The 19,327-nt window shown below is 35.8% G+C and overlaps 1 protein-coding gene across 15 annotated transcripts in view; it reads left to right on the top strand.

Annotated features, from left to right (window-relative positions):
- PDE1A (phosphodiesterase 1A) overlaps positions 1 to 19,327 on the top strand; it is a 186,996-nt gene that overhangs the window by 134,283 nt on the left and 33,386 nt on the right. For 14 of the 15 annotated variants that reach the window (XM_072341590.1, XM_072341600.1, XM_072341592.1 and 11 more), the window contains 5 exons: positions 4,774 to 4,887; positions 14,753 to 14,935; positions 15,382 to 15,448; positions 16,420 to 16,536; positions 17,882 to 18,022. In XM_072341590.1, coding sequence (XP_072197691.1) covers positions 4,774 to 4,887; positions 14,753 to 14,935; positions 15,382 to 15,448; positions 16,420 to 16,536; positions 17,882 to 18,022 — 622 coding nt within the window. The remainder of the gene's footprint in view (positions 1 to 4,773; positions 4,888 to 14,752; positions 14,936 to 15,381; positions 15,449 to 16,419; positions 16,537 to 17,881; positions 18,023 to 19,327) is intronic. The other variant, XM_072341588.1, reaches the window with a different exon arrangement.

Raw genomic sequence — 19,327 nt, 5'->3', positions numbered from 1 at the left:
TTTTGTTGTTTTTTGTTGTTTTTTGTTTTGTTTTTTTTTTTTTTTTTTTTTCATTAAGAAAGTGTGTGCTATTTAGCTGCAGAATTTCTATTTTAATTCTTCAATATGGGAATGGAGTTTTACTATATAAAAATGTTGGTTGAATTACCAGCAGATTCAATATTTATTTTCCAATGACTGAATCATAATTACAGATCAGTGCGTACCACTCATAGTGCTTAAAATAATCACAAAATGAATTGTGATTCGTGAAATCCTTAGCAACCACAAAGCTTCCTGTGCATATGCTCAGATACAGGAGTGACTGAGAATTGTTTCATGAAACACATTTGCAGCACCAGAAACGTGATATATCTTTCTTGCAGTTCTCTATATCAGAATGTAAAGACACAGCACCTCTAAGTAGAAGTAATATTAGATAACAGCATTGTTTTGTTTTCAGGGGAATGAAATGTACATCAAGATCTAGATAAGGAGCTCTCCATTCTAATCCTTGCTCACTATTGACATGTTACCTTGGCTAGCAAAGTGTCCTTGTGTCAGCATATTTTCCTTTGTGTAAAATGTCTTTAAGTAATGGCTAGTTCTTTTGAAGCCACTTTTCAAGACCCATTTGGAAGCCTACCTGTGTGACCTATTGCAGGATATGTGTTTTAGCAGAGGACTGGACTTAGTGGTCTCTGGAGATAACTTTCAACCCCTGCAATTCTGCAATCTCTTGAGGTCCTTTTCAATCCCTATGATCCTGTGATTATGTGAACTATCTGGATTGTCAGAAAATGGTTAGTGTCCCCCTCCTTATTTTAATTTCATGTTGCATACCAGCCCATTTTTAGTTTGTAATGTTCATTTAGAGGGTTAAATCATTCGTATAACAATAATTGCAATTATCAAGTTAATCTTCTTAGTCAGTATTAAATTGTCCAAACAAAACATGAAATTGCAGTTTACAGGAAAGTAATTGTTTGTTCTGTCCTCTGTCTTTTTTTACACATTGTCAGGACTTACTCATCATGTTTTCAAGGAATTAATACATTTGGCACACAGCAAGGATTTTCTCAACCAGTTCATGGAACATAACAATTTATTAGCTGTAGTTGTACTTGACTTAAACAATATAGATAATTTTTTAAATTACATATTATTTCATAATTCACATTGTGATTATTGAATATTAATACAAATAACTTTTTTTCTCTGAAATCAGCATAAGCATTTTTAGAATATTATAATATTTTGTTTTCAAATAATTATCAGTGAACTCATTGTCCATCCCTCAACAGTGACTTCCATTAACTTCAAACGATAACAGAAACTAAGTTTATTTATGGTTTATTCTATGGTTTACTTCACTTCCCCTTTATCTGTTGCAGAAGCCAACTATTTTGTACAAAGTTTCCAAAACAGTTTTAAGTCCAGATGTGTAGGTTAGAAGGCTGGTTCTTTGCAATGCTTGATAGTGGGGAGGATCAGCTGGCACAAGAAGGCAGTTGTTGGGAAAGCAGATGAGTATTCTTGCTGAAGAGAGGTGGCAGAGGGGTGAGGGCTGGGCTTGCCCAGCTTGCCTTGCCCCTGCTCCCTGTCAAAGGCAGGTGGGAGCAGAGTGTGCTTGCGTTGTCCAGCAACATTTTTTATTCCTGCATGGCTGTTAGTGGTGTTTACCCAATTGGACAGAAGAAGGTTCTCCACCCACTGCCTTTATTACTTGCAGATGTTTCTTTCACCCTTACAAACTGGGACTGCTGGTTTTAAACTGTGCTTTTTATTTGTCCTGAGAGAAATGTTTCTTTCTCCATAAATCTATTTATTTCTAGTTGTGTCATGTTAGCTCTGCATGCAGTATACTTTTTACCTCAAAACAGTTCATCTTTCACAGGTATTTGCTACTTCAGATTTTTCTCATTGTTTCTTTCTCATGTTTCACAGACAGAATCATCCAAATTTTAACTTCAGTTTTAAGTAGCACATCAAGTTTTCTGATTGTATTTCTCATGTATTGCTTCCACTTACTACATGTAATTCCACAAAAACAAACAAAAACCAATCCTGTCCAGCTGCAGTAATCATTATTTTTTAGTTCTTTCCCTTCCTGCTCCTTTATACAAAACGTTCTTTGTCTTGCAGAATGCTGGGCCTTAAGCATTCTAACACTAGCTGTTTTGTCTTATAAATTGATGTGTTTATTTTTTATCAAAATGACATTTTCTGTAAGGAATATTCAGTCTCATCATTGAAATATTCTTTCTGTATCTCTGACTGTTCTCCCTTAAAGCATAGTATTTTGAGGATATATAAACTATATATTCCCATAACATGATTAATGCGGCTGCTTAGGAAGTCCATTATTCTACTCTTGGGCTGGACCTCATGATTATCACCAGACAGAATTGACAAATGTCTGATCAGAAACATTACAGAGGGATTTTTTTTGGTAGTCCATCAGCTTGCAGAAGCCAAGCATTTCTAGGCAGTGCACAGCATTGAGTTGTATGAGGTTTGTCTTTTCATGTCTCTGTAACCTCTTCAGAAATCCTTTTAGTATTGCATGAGAAGACTTTTCCAAATTTCCCGATTTATTATTCTGTTCTGCATTCTTCCTTGTGTAAGGCAAGCTGCATCAGTTGACTGTGACCTGTGCAGTAAGGTATTGCAAGATCACTGTTGCTCACTAGCTCCCTCTGGATCTCCTTTCCTCCTGCAAGCATACAAATAATTTCACATATCTATTATTTGACTAATGCTGTGAGGAAACAGAGCCATATAATTAAGAGCTGAATATGCTACAGGAAATCATAGGGTTTTAAGCAATTTTGAACCACGATTGCTGTGTTCTAGTCTGGTTCTCCCTCTGTGAAGTGATGCGATTTTAAATCAGTTTACCCTTGAAAAGTGCAATTCCCAGATGCATTTAATTTGACACCAAGGGAACAGTGCAAATGGTAAAATTATTGGCAAGTTGTGGCAGTGGTGCTGGTGCTCAGGAAAAAGCGTGTGCATGGGTGAGTGTGTTGCTGAGGAGCAACTCTCAGGAGAGTTACTGTGCATGCACTGAGTACTGCCAGCCTGTTTAGTGAATTAGTTTCTGCAGTCATTAGGTGCTCTGAGGCAGAGGGGAACAAAGTCCTAGAAATGCCTCCCTGTGCATAAGGTTGTTTCTGTGTAGGAGATGCACTCTCATGGTATTTCAGCCACCTACCTCAACCCTCTGAGAAAAAAATCAACTCTAATTTTCCTGTCCCATTTATATGTAATACACTGTGTAGGATACCAAGTGGTTATAGTTGCTAAGAGCCCTAATGTATTGTGCTTGGTTCTAATTTCAGTTAAGATTTTGAAAAACTGAGGAAGCTGATCTTTTACAACACCGTAATCTAGAATTATGCTTATGTGCAAATAAATATAAGGGAAAAACATGAAGGTGGTTTTATGATGGAATAATACTTTCCAAGTTTATGGGAGATTTGTTCTGAACACCACCTCACTTAAAAAAAATTAAATCATACATTTTAATTAGGTTGAGTAAAATATTTTAAATTTTAATAAAAATAAATTGACATCAGTCTGCCATCATTTCATTTACCTATTTTTTGCTATTAATTCATTCATTCTTTCCATTAATTTTGTATTGCTTATATTATATTATGTGTTACATTATAGATTTTCTCAAAGTAATTTTCTAATGCTGACTTAATTTCAACAGACTTCTGAACTAGATGCTTGATTCACGTTTTCATGTTTCATAATGTAAAAAGATTATCTCATCAAAACTGTTAATAAATGACTGTTGAAATAATTTTATTGTTAAAATAATATTTTATCTTTACAAAAATCTGCCTTCTATGTTAAAAAACTGCAAATCATTTCAGCTCAGAGAAATGCACAAAAAGAAGAAAATATCCATACTTCTCTGAACATCCTTTTAGTCACAGCTTTGTGTTACTGATAAATTTTTATTCCTTTGCAGTGCTGTGACTTCTCCATATGGTAACAAACTGAGCACTGTCAGAAGTGTTCTCATCAAAGAGTTTAGGAGGAATCTGATGTTCAAGTAGTCTGTCTGTGCAAGTTCATTGCCACAGAGGCATGAGTCCATGCATTACATAATCTCTTTTGGGTGTTTCCATGTTTGTAATGTAAAAGAATGTTCTCAAAACTAAAAGTTAAAGCACACTTGGGAAAATATTTGGATTTTTCTAATGCCATAGGCACCACCTTTCTTCTGGTATAATGATGAATTCTCTGTAAACACCAAGCAGTGGAGCTCCACATTAGCTCATACTATGCAGCAAAAATACACTGGAGGCCAAAATAAAAATAAAGTCATTAAAATGAAGAAAAGTCCGTGTGTAGTGGATATTAAAAATATATCCTAACTTTTAAGCAAGGAAAAACCACGTATGTCAGCTTGCAAAGCTGTGTGTAGTGTTTAAGCAAAGCTGGAGACTTAGGTATCCTAGCAGTGTTGCAAATTAACATAAAATACCTATGATCATAGTAAGTTCGCTCTGACTTACTGTCTTTTCTCTGTCTTTTCCCAATGGACCTTACATATTTGTCAGACTGTAAAGAACAAACAATTATGCGTGAACAGTTATGTTATGTGTGTTCTCAAAATGGATTTATTAAAAAAAAAAAAAAAGACAAAACATGTGGAAGGTCTCTTTCTCCACAGTGTCTATTGCATTGCTTCCATTATTACAGATAAAAGATGTTGTTGAAGCTGAAACTAATATTTGAGATAAGCAATGCACTGATGTTTTTTTTCCCCCACAGATTAAGATGCTTGGTGAAGCAACTGGAGAAAGGTGACATCAATGTGGTGGATTTAAAAAAGAACATTGAATATGCAGCATCTGTGCTGGAGGCGGTTTATATTGATGAAACCAGGTAAGTCTGACAAGAATAGAATCATAGAATGGTTTGAGTTGGAAAGGACATTAAAGATCACATAGTTCCAGCCTCCCTGCCATGGCAGGGCTGCCCCCATCAGCTCAGCTGCCCAGGGCCCCATCCAATTTGGTCTTGAATAGCTTCAGGGATGGAGCACCCACAGGTTTTCTGGGCAGCTATGCCAATGTCTCACCACCCTCTGAGTAAAGAATTTCTTCCTTATATCTAGTCTAAACCTTTCCTGTTTTAGTTTAAGGAAGGAAGAGCAGTTGGGAGTTACACATTAGAAATCTAATCTTTGCATGTGGTTGTAAATAATGAAAACTGATGATCTCTGCAAATCTGAAGAATAATGTGTGCCTTCTAGGTTTTTTATTGACAGCATTAAAGCATGTAAGATTCCAGAGATCAGGTGTAACCATCATCTGGAGGGTTTGCTCTTTGTGATCTTCACTTGCCAGATGTTCACAGTATAAATTCATAAGAAATTTTGAATGATTTTTCTTTCCCACAAAGATCACACACTGATAATCATACTGAGGACTCTGTCACACACAAAAAAAAGGATAAAATAAATGAGTTGTTTGGGGATGAAATGCTCACGGATATGAGTCAGGGTATTATAATCTGGCCATTAAGACATTAGTTAATGAAAAGCTGTGATTTATTTTATAATATTTAATTATTTGTTTATGTTTATTGTTACTGGCAGCATTAATGGCAGACATCTTAAATGTGGGTTGACTTTAGTGAAATTGGAAGTTTTAAGTAAAATTTTTCTTGAAATTATTTTAAGATATGCATTATAATTGATGCTAGCTAGCTAACTTACCATTTTATTTTGGCATAGTGTTTTTTTTGTTTTTTTGTTTTTGTTTTTGTTTTTTTTTTTTAAAGCAGAATGTTCTTGTAAAATAGTCTGCCAAACTTTCTTCAATACTGCTGGAGCACGTGTGCTATGTCTAGTCTCAGTCCCATCTGACATTTAGAAAATCTGCCATCCTACTAATTATTGCACAGACCTAGCTATCTCATCCTCTCTTTCTTCTTGGAAGTCTGCAAGTGTGTAAACTGCAGCCCTAAATTTTTCCAGTTTCCTTTAATGTGTTCAGACACCAAACCTTGATGTTTTGTAACTTGGAGCATCAACTATTGGGCAATAGAAAGCATAAACATTTGGAAACAGAAGGATGAAAACAATAGCAAATGAAGTTGGTACCAATGCCTCTGTTTTTCCCAAACTGTACTACAGACTGCACTAGCAAACTCACTTCTGCTGGTGTCCTGTTCTTAGAGTTAGCACTTGTCCAGTTCTGTAGAAGACAATAGAACTATAGTAAGTGAGGAGACTTCCTGAGCAGCTAAGTGGTAGTTAATTCCATTTACATACTATTGTGAATATAATTATTTCAGTTTTGATGATTGATTTAAGTTAATCAAGCTTGCTTTGTATTAAATCAAGGACTGGTTTGTGGATTTATAATAGTTTGTAGTTAAATTGATAAAATTTCTTAGGGAGATGTATAAAGAAATGATCAACACACTTCTCTTCAAGAATATATTACCTTAAGAGCACTGTTACGTTTTATTTTCCAGTAACAGTACTAAATGTTGACACAGCTCAAGTTCTCAGGAAGCTTTGGAAAATGTAGATCCTTATCTTTGCATCATGCAACACCCTAAAAGTACTAGTGAACAAAACTTCACCATGTATTTTGTATAAATGACCATGGAACTATGTCACAGCTGCACAGTCAGTACTCATAGCTCTTTCTAATCAGTAGCAGCAGGACTATGAAAGCTTTTAGTTTCTAAAATAAGGCCTTTATGGAAATAAATAGTGTCATTATAATGGTGAACAAAGTCTTTCTAGTTCTGTGTGGGAGTATCAAAAAAAGTTACAAACTTTGTATGCAGAGTAATCTAGTACACCTGAAAATGCTTAGACTTCAGCAGCAGTTGCATTATTTTTAATGTAAGAAACTCTTTAAATAAGTCTATTGCCCTCCTAGGGCTTCTTAGCAGGATTTTTAAACTGCCCAAATGAAAATAAATATACTTTTATAGCCATCTTGAAGATTTTTGTCATTATCAGGCTATTTTCTTAACTTTTGGAGCATTATGATCTTATAATGGTGATTATTTAGGTGTTTAAAAAAAAAAAAAAATCATTAAGGTTGGAAAAGACCACAGGATGTCCAACTGTCAGCCCATGCCTGCTAAGCCATGTCCTTCAGTTTACATCTATCCTTTTCTTGAACATTTCCAGGGATGGTGACTCCACCACCTCTGGGCAGCCCATTTCAATACCTCATTGCTCTCTCTGAGAAGAAATTTTTTCTGATATCCAGCCTGAAATCTTATTTATTAATTGTATTCCATATTTTGCAGAACAATCTGATTTTTCACTATAATAAGTCATAAAGGAAATTAATTAAAACTGGGACAGATATCTGGTGTTGTTGTAACTTATTGAATACTTCTCCAACACAACTGCAAACTGAGCTCATGAACCAACCGAATGTTATCATTTTCCATATAGATATACATTAAGCATATGGATTATGTATTTCCTTCCATACCTACAGCAATTTTCTTGAAGTATATAGATGTAAAGCAGTTTTCCTTGCCCATGCTGTTTATGGAATGAGTAACAGTTAAAAATGAAATAACTTTAGTGAAACCAATTCTTCAACTTCTATTCTCTTATTTTTAGTGTTTTGTACTATGTATTCCATATGGTCCATTTTAATTTATATTTTTTGAGTTTATTTTCAGTCTCTGGACTAATGCAATCTCTGTTAGATTCAGATTTAGAATGGTTCACTGTTTGGAACTTGTTAAATTTATGGTAATAGTACAGGCTGAGCCTCTACTTCTTTGCTGTAAAATATTGTTTACTACTGATTTAAATTTTGACACTATCTCATTAGAAATAAAAAATACAAAAAAATCCTGAGATTCAACTTACAAGATAGAAAGTGCAGTGATGTCTGGTTGTCCATAGTATTGCAGTTTTAGGACAAAAGGTTCAGAACAGAGTACTCAACTCATGTTAAAAGAGCTGTATTTTGTGTTTTAAGCCCATGCTTGAGCTCTGAGTTTTGTCCTGATTAGTTTACAGAATCACTGCTTACATATTCAAGAAGTCCTCAGCTTCAACCAGACACCTAAAACTGGATCCCATATGTGATCTCTTCCTCCCCATTTTCTGGGACACAGACCTCAATAGCCATTGAGAAAGAGCTCTCTTAAATATCTAAGTGGTCAGGTTAGGAATGACAGTGAACAGAGAGAGATTTGATTTATTTTGATTGAAAGGCTTCTTTCATTCTATAAATGTGAACATGCAAATATGTGTAAGTGTGTAAGCTGACAGTGCCTTAAATTTTCATTTAGCGTACAACCATCAGCTAGAAATCTCAGAATCACCGAGGTTGGAAAAGACATACAAGATCATGTGTGCCTCCGGTGGCGCAGCGGTAGAATTCCCGTTTGCAACACCAGGGGGCCCGGGTTCGAATCCCCCCCTGTGGAGCAGGGGGTAGAAGTGCCGCTCTGCTACACAGAGGGCTCGAATCCTGGGAGTTGGACTCGATGATCTCTAAGGTCCCTTCCAACTCGCACAATACTATGATACTATGATCATCCAGTCCAACCATCCACACATCATCTATAGTTCTCACTAGACCGTGTCCTTCAACACAATGTCCAAACATTCCTTGATCACCTCCAGGGTCGGTGACTCCACCACCTCCGTGTGCAGCACATTCAATTGTCTGACCACTCTTTCAGAGAAGTAGTAAATGGGCTATAGAATTCCAACCCTTTAGCTGAGTAAGGAGCACCCTCCTCAGGTCCTCTTTCTTAGCATCTCTTAGCTGCTCTGTTGATCTCTGCTGTGGCATCTGATCTGAGGATAATGTAGCATTTTTTAAAAACTGGGTACACATACAGACTCTTTCTAAAAATATATGCAGTTGGATTGATGAATAGGCAGAGAGGTAACACAACAGATTTAAATTACAGTGTTCTGAGAACAGATTCCCCTTGAAACTGGCCAGATAGTAAGAATAGCATCCCCAAATTATGAAAAATCGATTTAGGGTAGTAATTTTCAGTATCCCATATGAAAGATTCTGAGCTGATGGGAAGTTGGAAAATGGAAAGAAATCAGATATATGTAAGTGCTGTTTTACTCTGAGCTTAATTATCTGTGGCCCCATATTAATTAATAAGCTTCCTTATCAAACACTTTTTTGGACTGCTGCATCTGTCTGTGCTGAATAACTATAAGCCAAGCCACATGAGGCACTTCCTTGAAAGAAATCTAGTGCTTTGGTCACTGGAGTGGAGTCTCAGTGTCAGCTGAAAATAATCAGTGAACCTCTCACTGTTCCAACCACTCGGCAGATCTCTGTGGAAGAAGTTCAGACTTACTCAATAGGTGTTATAAATAATAATGACAAGTCTTGCAGAATTTTCTCCGCTCATACCTGACACTTGGCCTGAGGTAGTGGAAGAAGGATTTTTAGAGTCAAACAGGAAATAAATACAGCCCGATAATCCAGTGAGGACAGCTGTTCCCTTCTTTATAAACACAGCTCTTCATTTGTGCTAAGTGAGAAGAAAATAAGTCAAATAAAATGTAGATGAAAATGACAAGAGTAAGAAAAAAAAGCGCTCGAAAGCCAAAAAAAAAAAAAAACTCTGAAAATTTAAACTTCTTATGGAAGACATTTTTAAGTTGTTCTGGATAAAGTCAGAATTTTTTGTTCCTATTAAAAGTTTTATTTTTACACTTTGTGTGCTTTAATATTTTAGAAAATATACTTGATTTCAGGAAGGTATTTATCTCTGTTGTTTCAATTGCATACATAGATATGAGTTTGTTTTAGAATATATAATACCCTCTGAAAGACTTTAACCTTTTGAAAACTTTTGACTTAGTTGAGTTTACTTCTTAGTAATATGTGAATAAGTTGTGTTTTATATAGCTAGCAATTGCTTTGAGTGTCTTTGTTTCATTCATCAAGAAAAAATAACAAATACAAGTTATTGCCACATTCTTGATGCAGAAAGGAAATCTCATTAAAGGTAAGTGTTGTTGTAATAATACATGTCATTTGTTTGCATGAGAGATCTGGAAGTACTGGAGGTATTTTGGTGGTACTATAAATTAAACACAGCAGCCTTTTGGAGGAAAAATCCCTTACTTAAAAATGTTGCATTCTGATATGTACAAGCTTAGGGAAGCAGGAGGTCATTAAGTCCAGTCTTTGTGTCTGCAGTTATGCTACACACCTAGGACCATTCTGAATTTCCAGTGCACTGCTCCAGTAATGTACCAAGTATTTCTGCTGCTGCCAACCTTAAAGCAGGGACAAATAGATCGTCAAACTGCAAACAACAGGGAAAAGCTCTAAATAGTGACAGTGCCGATTGAAAGAGTTACAGTTAACAACATCACCAAACATCTACATGCCCCCTGAGAACACACACGTACGTATCTGTCATGTGGAATCTAAGGGAGTGGAGCCCAATTTTGGCTAGTTGCTTGTGCTCCTAGAGGTCTGTGTTACAAGAGCATGAATGGAGCTTAGCAGCAGCCCAGCAATTCAGTGCCATTATCTCCTGCTTCCTGGAGATTCCAAGGTGAGGAACAGTCATTGTAGCCAATTCAGTGCACAGCTTTGGTTATGTTTGCAAGCAGGAAGAGGCTGTTGCTTATTCTCAGTACTGCAACAGACTGAACCCATGGCAGCTGCTCTGTCTGAGATTAGTAATTAAAATTTCCCAAAAATAGATGAAACGACTTGGATACTTACTTGAAACCCTTGTGTCTTTTTTCACTTTGTAATGGCCATTGATATGGATTTAGCAGCTTCTCTTTATTTTAAACAAGAATGATGCTCAGTGAAGGCTCCATCTTATGCATTTCTTTATTATTTCATTTTCACAAGTTCTATTCTGCATTAGCATTAAAAGGCTCTAAGCTACCACTAAATCAGCACGGAGCAGCTGCTGCTTAGCATCTCACAGCAGGAGCTGGCTGCTTGAAATTACAGTGCTGTTGGCCTTTCAGTCCCACTCACAGGTAGTGTACCAAATTCCATTTGACTGTGTGAATCATAATCTGTCTACTGTTACAAGGATAAAACAAGTGGAATAGGATGCCCTGTTGGGTAATATTTGCCAGATGGAAAAAAAAAAGAAAAAAAAAAAGACTTTCTGACTCCTGTCTGAGATTACTCAGTGGAGGGGAGATTGAAAGTGACAATTATTTAAGTGTGAAGTTAAAGTGTAGTCTTAGTTATTCATGATCCAACAAGCTTGCTATGACTGTGCATTGCTGACCTTCATATCCAGTCCATCATTAAATAGACATTGCTTTGTCATTAATACATGTGTCATATGAAGAAAATCATTCAGTTCATCTATTAAGTGATTCTATAAGTGATATTCAGAAATCAGTGATAAAAAAAAGCTTATTGTGCAGAGAGTAATTCAGTGTATTCCAGCTGTGTAAAATTTAAAATAAACCTTCAAAGGCTTTTGCATTAAGCCAGAGGCTTTTCAGGAAGGGAAACTTAAAACAGCATCAAAATTATGTATATGGACATATGTAGAAAATCTGTTAACTTTGACTAAAATTCTGCAGATCAGTTCAGACATTTAATAAATGGCCTGCCTAAATATGAGGACAAATTTTTTGGTGAGTGTGTTAAATATTTTAGGCTTAATTTTAGGATTAATTCATTACTCGTTTAGAAGGACTTTTATATACCTATAAACCACAGTCCCTTTTGCTGTTTGATTAGTCTTCCGTGGTACCCAAGTTAATCTTTTACTGAAAGTTAGTGAAAATTGTACCATCCTATGAGGATGTAAATATTAATTAAAGATGTTGATTCATGATCATTTGTGAAGATAGTGAGACACAAAGAATTGGGAAAAACGTGAATTGTCTATTTGGTCTATAAATTCTTTACCTTCTGTTTCTAGACCTAGAAGAAGAGTTTGGTCAATTTACTGTCTAGGTCATTAGCTTGATTAATTAACTAAGCAGTAAAGAGCTAACACCTCCTTCTCTGATCTTTTCCCTGGCTCACATAATGCTCATATGTCTTCTCTGAAATCTTTCACTATCTCAGTTAAGCAGAATGACTGATTGGCACTGGTGTGTTGTTTTTTTTTCCTCCTCAGCTATTATCTAATTTTTCTTTTTTCCTTTGCTTTTCCATCTTCTCCTCCATGGTACGTTTGATATATTCCTAAGGGAAAAGAAATGTACTTCTGACTAGTCCATTACTATATTTAAAATTCTGATTAAATGAAAAAAGAGCCAGAAATGATCACTGCTCAAAATCTGAAGAATTACTTTTGATAGAAAAACACAGTACTATGACAAGGGAATCAGGTTATTAGTTACTATGGCTGCATTATTAATTGATTGCTAAGCTGAAATGCCATGGGCCATATCTTACATGTTCCCACTACTGTCAATGGGAGCTCCACTCATGGAATGAATAGAATTAAATAACCTAAGCCTCCCCCTCTTCTTCCCACATGTATCTCTTCCACATATTGCATCTACTTAATAGGCTAATGATATGCCGGAAAAATAAGTGTATGTAACCCTGAAATTCTGACATTTATGTTGAAGAAAAAGTACTTTCTGTGGCACATGTTGTGCTTGAGCATTTTTTTTCATTGTCACGACCCACCTGTGAACAGAGTGTGTGGTGACCAGATTTGCAAATCCCCCTCATTAGGTTAAACGATACTCAAGGTCCAAACACAGTCATCAGTTTTAATGAAAATCTTTGTACTACAATTATGTTAAATGTATTGGCACTCTTACAATTATATCTGTCTAAGCTGTGCAGCTAAACTGTGTTTCTTTATAAGAAATTCAAATACACAGTGTGTTACTTACCAACTTTACAAGGGAAGAAGAAAGAAAAGAGAGAGTTGGAGTGTGGAGAGAGAGACAGAGAAAGAGATGACCAGTCTGGGTTCCAGCATTTGTCCAGCCAACGTGGAGGTTGTGAGTGCTTGTCTAGAAGCTTCAAAGTATTGAATTATCAGAGCCCACCAGAACTTCTCTTGGTCTTCCTCTCATGTGGGGTTTGCCATCACGAGTTTGTCAGTAATTTCATAACAAACAAGTTTGCAATACAAAGTTTGCAGTCTAAACTTCTGCAGCAGATGGGAGTTTTGTACAGAGCAAGGCTGTCCTATCTCTACAGGACTCCCTCCATGCAACCACATCTTCACCTTCAATTTGTTGTCAGGGTGATGGTCTTATTTACCAAGTGTTTGAGACAATTCAGGCATCCCACAGGTAGTGTTTTTTGTTGCTCTGTTATATTCATTTGTTAGCATTTTTAAGTTTAGGGAAGAAAAAGCTAAATTATGTGCCTTGGTAAATTAATGTGTTTTGTTAAACAGAAGTGTAATTTGATCTGGAATTCATGGTTTGCAATTCAATGGCATTTGCCTTAGTACAGTTTTACTTTGAGGCTGACTTCCTAGAACAACTGTATAGCTTTTACACAGAATGTACATTCCCATCATCCCAGCACTTCAGTCATGTTGTTTTGGAGGATGAGACTATGAGTCTTGCAACTGCTCCACTCCAAATATTTCCTAAACTAGAGGTTCTATCCTTCTATTTAGCAGCTAGATCACTTATTTTCTTCACCAATTTATCCAATGGCATTTTTGAACATACATATAATTTTATATTGTAGAAGCTTACAAAAATCTCTGTGGTATTTGGCAAAAAGATCAATGGTTTAACAATCTTTATCTCTGTATTGACCTAACATCTAATAAAATGTTTTAAAAAGTTGGCATGCTTTACGTATGTTCAAATCATCCTGCCTCTGGAGTTTCTTGTACAATTGATGAAGGAAAACTTATTATGAGAGTAAATAGGTGATTTATTTCTTGGAAACCCCCAGAAGACTGAGTGATGTGGATGATTAAGAGCAAGAAAAAACAGTTCCTACTTCTGGTAGATTTGTACAAGTGTAGAATTTGACTGTTTAATATTGACTCTGTTTCAGGAGAATATTTTTGTTTCTTCTAACGAAATCGATCTCCAGTTCTGTTTAAATGAAGTTCCTTCTGCATTGGGTGTACATAGCTTTTCTAACTTCTTAAATAATTTAAGATCTTTGACCTCTTTGACCAGTGAAACGTAATCTTTTTTTTTTTTTTCTTTTTAAATAGTATTGTTATGATTTTGTTACCAACCCTTCAATAGCAGTGTTGATCTCAAAACAGGAGTAATTCATTCTCATTAATGCTTTTATAGCAATGAAATAATGCAGTGAATATGTATAATAGATGTTCATCAAAACTTGCTCACTGTAGAGTTGTTACCCAATTTAATTCGTTTTTCATGTAAATTTTTCTATCATTTTGGAGGATATCTTAGATTGATCACTGGTGTTATTTGTTTTACCTCTTTTTCTAGGTGTTCATGTCAGTTGCTCTTTTAAACCCCTCCCCAGTATTTTATAATTACATTATTACATTTAAATCCACCAAAGTTGTGACATCTTTGTGGAAAACCATTTACTTACCTTTCCTTGAATATTTTGTGTTTGAGCATCATATACCTTCCAGGATGTTAAGAGCGGAAGGAGGGAAGGCACTTGCTGTGACTGCCTTCTTCGAAGTCTTGCCATGTCTATCAGAGACGTGGCAAATGATCTTTGGTAATGCACTGAGTTAACTCTACAGACAACATTTGCTTCTATAAATAAAGGTTTGTTAGCTGTTTTTATGTCCATACTCCTTTTGGTTCTGCCTACAGTATTCTCAGTTAACTTTTATTAATTTTTTATAGAAGACTTCTGGATACTGAGGATGAACTCTCGGACATCCAGTCAGATTCGGTCCCGCTGGAAGTGCGAGACTGGTTAGCTTCTACGTTCACAAGGGAAATGGGAATAGTGAAGAGGAGACCAGAAGAAAAGCCCAAATTTCGAAGCATTGTGCATGCTGTACAGGCTGGGATTTTTGTAGAAAGGTGAGAGCTCTGTTTTCTTACTGTGGCAAGTATTACATTTAACCACAGAGTAAATGGTGGGATGAGCCTGAATCAAATCTTTGAGATAGGTTTTAAAATTCAATTTCAGTAATCTTTGTATGTTTCTGTACAGAAACCCAGACAAAACCTCTACATTTGTTATGAAATCTCCTGGACTTTGGAAAACTCTGAGAATGGATTTTAAAGCTTGGGATCTTCTACATGAAGATGTGTGCCAAATATTGCAGAAACATAAATCAGTAATCCATCATCAGAGGGGCTTTTCTCATAAGTTCATAAGAATGCTTACGTTATCTATGTGACCAGACCCTCAAGTAGCCTAGTATTATTTTCATGGATCATGAAAGACGACTAAACAAAACAAGAAATTGTTACAGTACTTTTTAATGAAGTACTCTTACTGAATATTTTATTTGTTCTTTTAGGATGTACCGAAGAACTTCTAGCATGGTTGGTTTGGCTTACCCAGCGGAAGTGATTGTAACATTTAAGGTGAAATAACTTTAATTGCTGTGATTTGAATGTATTAGTACTTATTTCTAGTGAACTTTATGGTAAAATAAAACTTTTGACTGAATATACCCTAGACACGCTTAGTACTGCAGAACTGAACACACAACAGAGCAATTTAATAGTCCAAAATTCAAAAATAGCACGTTATTCTGTTTTTTGTTTTACTGTTTTGTTGTGATTTCATTTAGGTGTTACTAGAGCAAGAGTATGAAACTGGTATAGAAATTTTAATAAAAATGTGACAGTTCACAGAATCACAGAATCACAGTTGTGATCGTGTTGGCTCCCACCAGTATGGTAATCAGTATCTCAGGCAGCAGCATTTGTTTTCTTTTTAGGAAAGAAAAAAAAGTCCTACTGGGAGAGAAATAATGAAAGAAATTGCAGCTTATTCTGTGAATTTAAGGCAATGCTGTAGTTTACCTAAAAGTCAGTCTCTTATAATAGTTAACTTATAGTAAAGTTACTGTGGCTACATGTGCATGATATACCTTGAGAAAGAATGTTGTGCTTCACATTTTCTCCTGAGAGCCTGCCACAATTATTTACAAATCGCTGTATAGCTATAGTGTTTATAACATTGCATAGCAGCCTATTTAAAGGATAGTAATTCACATCAGCTTCATCAGGTTGTACAGAAATTTGAAGGATTAAGGCCTTTGATTTGAAGTGTACAAAGTTGCATTGGACATGTTACAAGAATTTTATTCATAACTGGCACAATTTCATCATTAATATTGAAATAGTCATTAAGATGCTATCTACAAGAAGAATTTTAAAGACTTGGACCAAACAAACAAACAAACAAAAAAAACCCACAATACCACATTGATTTCTTCCCCTTCTCCTCCCCTAGAAAGCCCCAAATATCTTTTCCAGTGATTATCTGGATTGCTACTTAAACAAACTGAAACTTTATGATGTTCTTTTTCTTTTCCCCACGTGTACAGGATGTTGATAAATGGTCTTTTGACGTATTTGCCTTAAATGAAGCAAGTGGAGAACACAGTCTGAAATTTATGATGTATGAGCTGTTCACCCGATATGACCTTTTGAACCGTTTCAAGGTCAGAAACTATCCATACAAAAATATTATGCAGAAATAAGTGTGTCAAATTTAAAATATAAGAAAGCCAGGATGGGTTTGAAATCTTTCATTTATTTATTTATTTACTTATTGGTACAGTGCAGCACAGAACTTCATAGCATATTGCAAGATGAACATAATAGTATGTCAGTAGTTCTGCTGTGTGAGACTTTACCAAGAGCCTGCAGATGTTTCTGCAGATGAAGAACTGAATGCTGTATAGACCCATGTCAATGCAGTTTGGGACAGGGCATTGCTCTTGAGCAGTTAAATGCTGTAAGCATTAAATGCATTAAATAGGCATTAAATAGGAAAAAAGTTTCCTGATAAGGCAAAAACTGTGGTTAGTACTGAGTACTGTTTTCATAATCTAGTTCATTGTCTGTTGGCCAAAACTGAAGGGGTTTAGCAGAACCTTCCACTCCTAAGCAAGTTTGCTAATATACCTAAGTGGCAATTGCAGGGTGTTGCAATACAGTATGGAGTATTTCTAACCAACTTTGAAGGGCCAAGATAAAAAACTGAAGTACCAAATTTATCACTATAATATTACTGAAGTTTCAGTACAGTTCAAAATCCCTTCACGGGCAAACTTCAAGCCCATTAGAAGAATCTGTCTTGTTTTGAACTTGATTTGAGTAATTTGACTTATACAATAACTCAAACTCAGCATTTCCCAGGAGTGCTCTGGGTGATTAAAGTCATAACCATGTCAGGGCCATTGCTGACAGCATAGATTGAAAATAAACAATGTATTGGCTTAGTGAGCTTAAGCCCATCCTCAGTCTCACCATTTACCTTGCAGTACTTTTATATAAGAAAAGGAAATGTTAAGGATGTTTTATATAAGAAAATGAAATGTTTCATTGCATGGGAAAAAGGTGGGACTAGATAATACCTGTATTTTTATACATTATTTCGAGGAAGTAGGAGGCAGGGAATGGAGTCTGTCAGATTCTCAGCAACGTAAAGCTGATCAAGAAAAAGAAATTATCCTATTGTTAGGCTCCTGTTTATTGTACCTTTCTTATAAGAACAATCTGTGCAGACAGAGAGAAACCTCTTCACATCTATCTAGTCAACAGTTCTGCAGCCTCTTGTACACTGACTGCATGCTGTGCATGGTGTATGTTGCAGGATGTAACATCTACAAAAATTGGGTGAATAATTACAGATGCATGTTAGATTTTAGATCTTTACATTTTAAATTCTCTTGTTTCCAACAAAATTCTGTGACGTACTTATTTGTGGTTTATTTATTACATGATTAACTTTGCCATGGTTGCAGGAAGAAACATTTATTTTTTTTCTTGCTTCCTCTCTAGATCCCTGTTCCCAATCTTATTACATTTGCCGAAACTCTTGAGGTTGGTTACAGCAAATACAAAAATCCATATCACAACTTGATCCATGCAGCTGATGTTACTCAAACTGTGCATTACATAATGATTCATACTGGTATCATGGTAAGAAATACTACAAAGTTCAATTTATTTCTTTTTGCGGTTTCTCTGATGTTTTGAATAGATGTGTATGCATGGCTTCAGGATAAAAAGCTCCCTTGAAAATTATTCAGAGAGATTCCAAACTTCCTTTCAGGCTGTGAACTTCATGTCATTTTAACAGTTCTGTGGAGGAGAAAAAGGGGGGAAAAGGAGGGAAAAAAAATACTTGTTAAACCCTTTTTTGCTTTTCATTGGCTGAACTTGGGCATTGTAAAAGAGATGCTTGCAGTCGTGGGCAGGTGAGAAATTTTCACTTCCACGTTGTAGCCTGGGAGGTGTGATCAGATAAGGAAACTTCAGTATCTGCTGAGATCTTGGCCATTGAAAGAAATATTGATTAAGTTCAGGTTTACTTGAACACTCTGAGCTGCTTTTTCTTTTGCTATATAACCATCATTAGGACTGACACTGTGTACCACGTATGTCTTTATTAGGCAGGAAATTACCATTGCCTTGCACTTTTGCAATATCCCAATATTCTTTTGTATTTACTTTGGGATCTGATGTAAGTATGTGTAAGCATACTACTCATGTTTACTCATGTTTGATTCAATACTAGCAGTGAGAGTCTCCTCACTATCAGGTTGTGAGACAAAATTAAATACTGACAGGAAGTAAATGGACATTTCTGTCAATGAACTTTTGATAATGTGTCTTCAGTATGAATACACCTTTTATTATTATTATTATTTTTAATTTTAAAAATGCCAGATATGTGGAAAGTGAGAGTGTCTGATTTCTGTTTGTAGGGCCTTGAAACAAGTCCATGAGACCATGGAAAATTCCCTTTGGAAAATTTTCACTGTAAAATTCACTGACTGTAAATGTTTGTACTTCAACATATAGACAATTAATGACAGTAATTTGCCTATGCTAAGCCTTTTCTACCTGAAAGCTTTGGCTTCAGGAGGGAACAAGTCTCTAGGCATTGCAATAATTAATTCTGTAGCTTGAAGGAAGCTTTTTAATTCTAAACATATTTTCAAACTACATTTTAATGCAAATACTACTTGTGGTGTGATGTCTGAAATCTTCACCAGCCAATATTCCCTTTGACACTGAGATATTTTCCTGAGAAAGGACTTACACAGAAGCCTGAAGAATGGGTTAGACAGCACTCTGACTCCAACCCAAAGATGTTCATTTATTAAAAAAAAAAATCATTTCAATAAAAGAAAAAGCTTGAATGCATCGTGGCTCATAGCAAACATTAAGTCGTCTGAGGCCTGTCTCTGGTGCAGGATAAGCAGTTCAACAGGGAGAAAA

The sequence above is a fragment of the Excalfactoria chinensis genome, chromosome 7, assembly GCF_039878825.1.
Source record: "Excalfactoria chinensis isolate bCotChi1 chromosome 7, bCotChi1.hap2, whole genome shotgun sequence".
In the NCBI taxonomy this organism is placed as follows: Eukaryota; Metazoa; Chordata; class Aves; order Galliformes; family Phasianidae; genus Excalfactoria; species Excalfactoria chinensis.
This window is presented reverse-complemented; position numbering and strand designations above follow the sequence as displayed.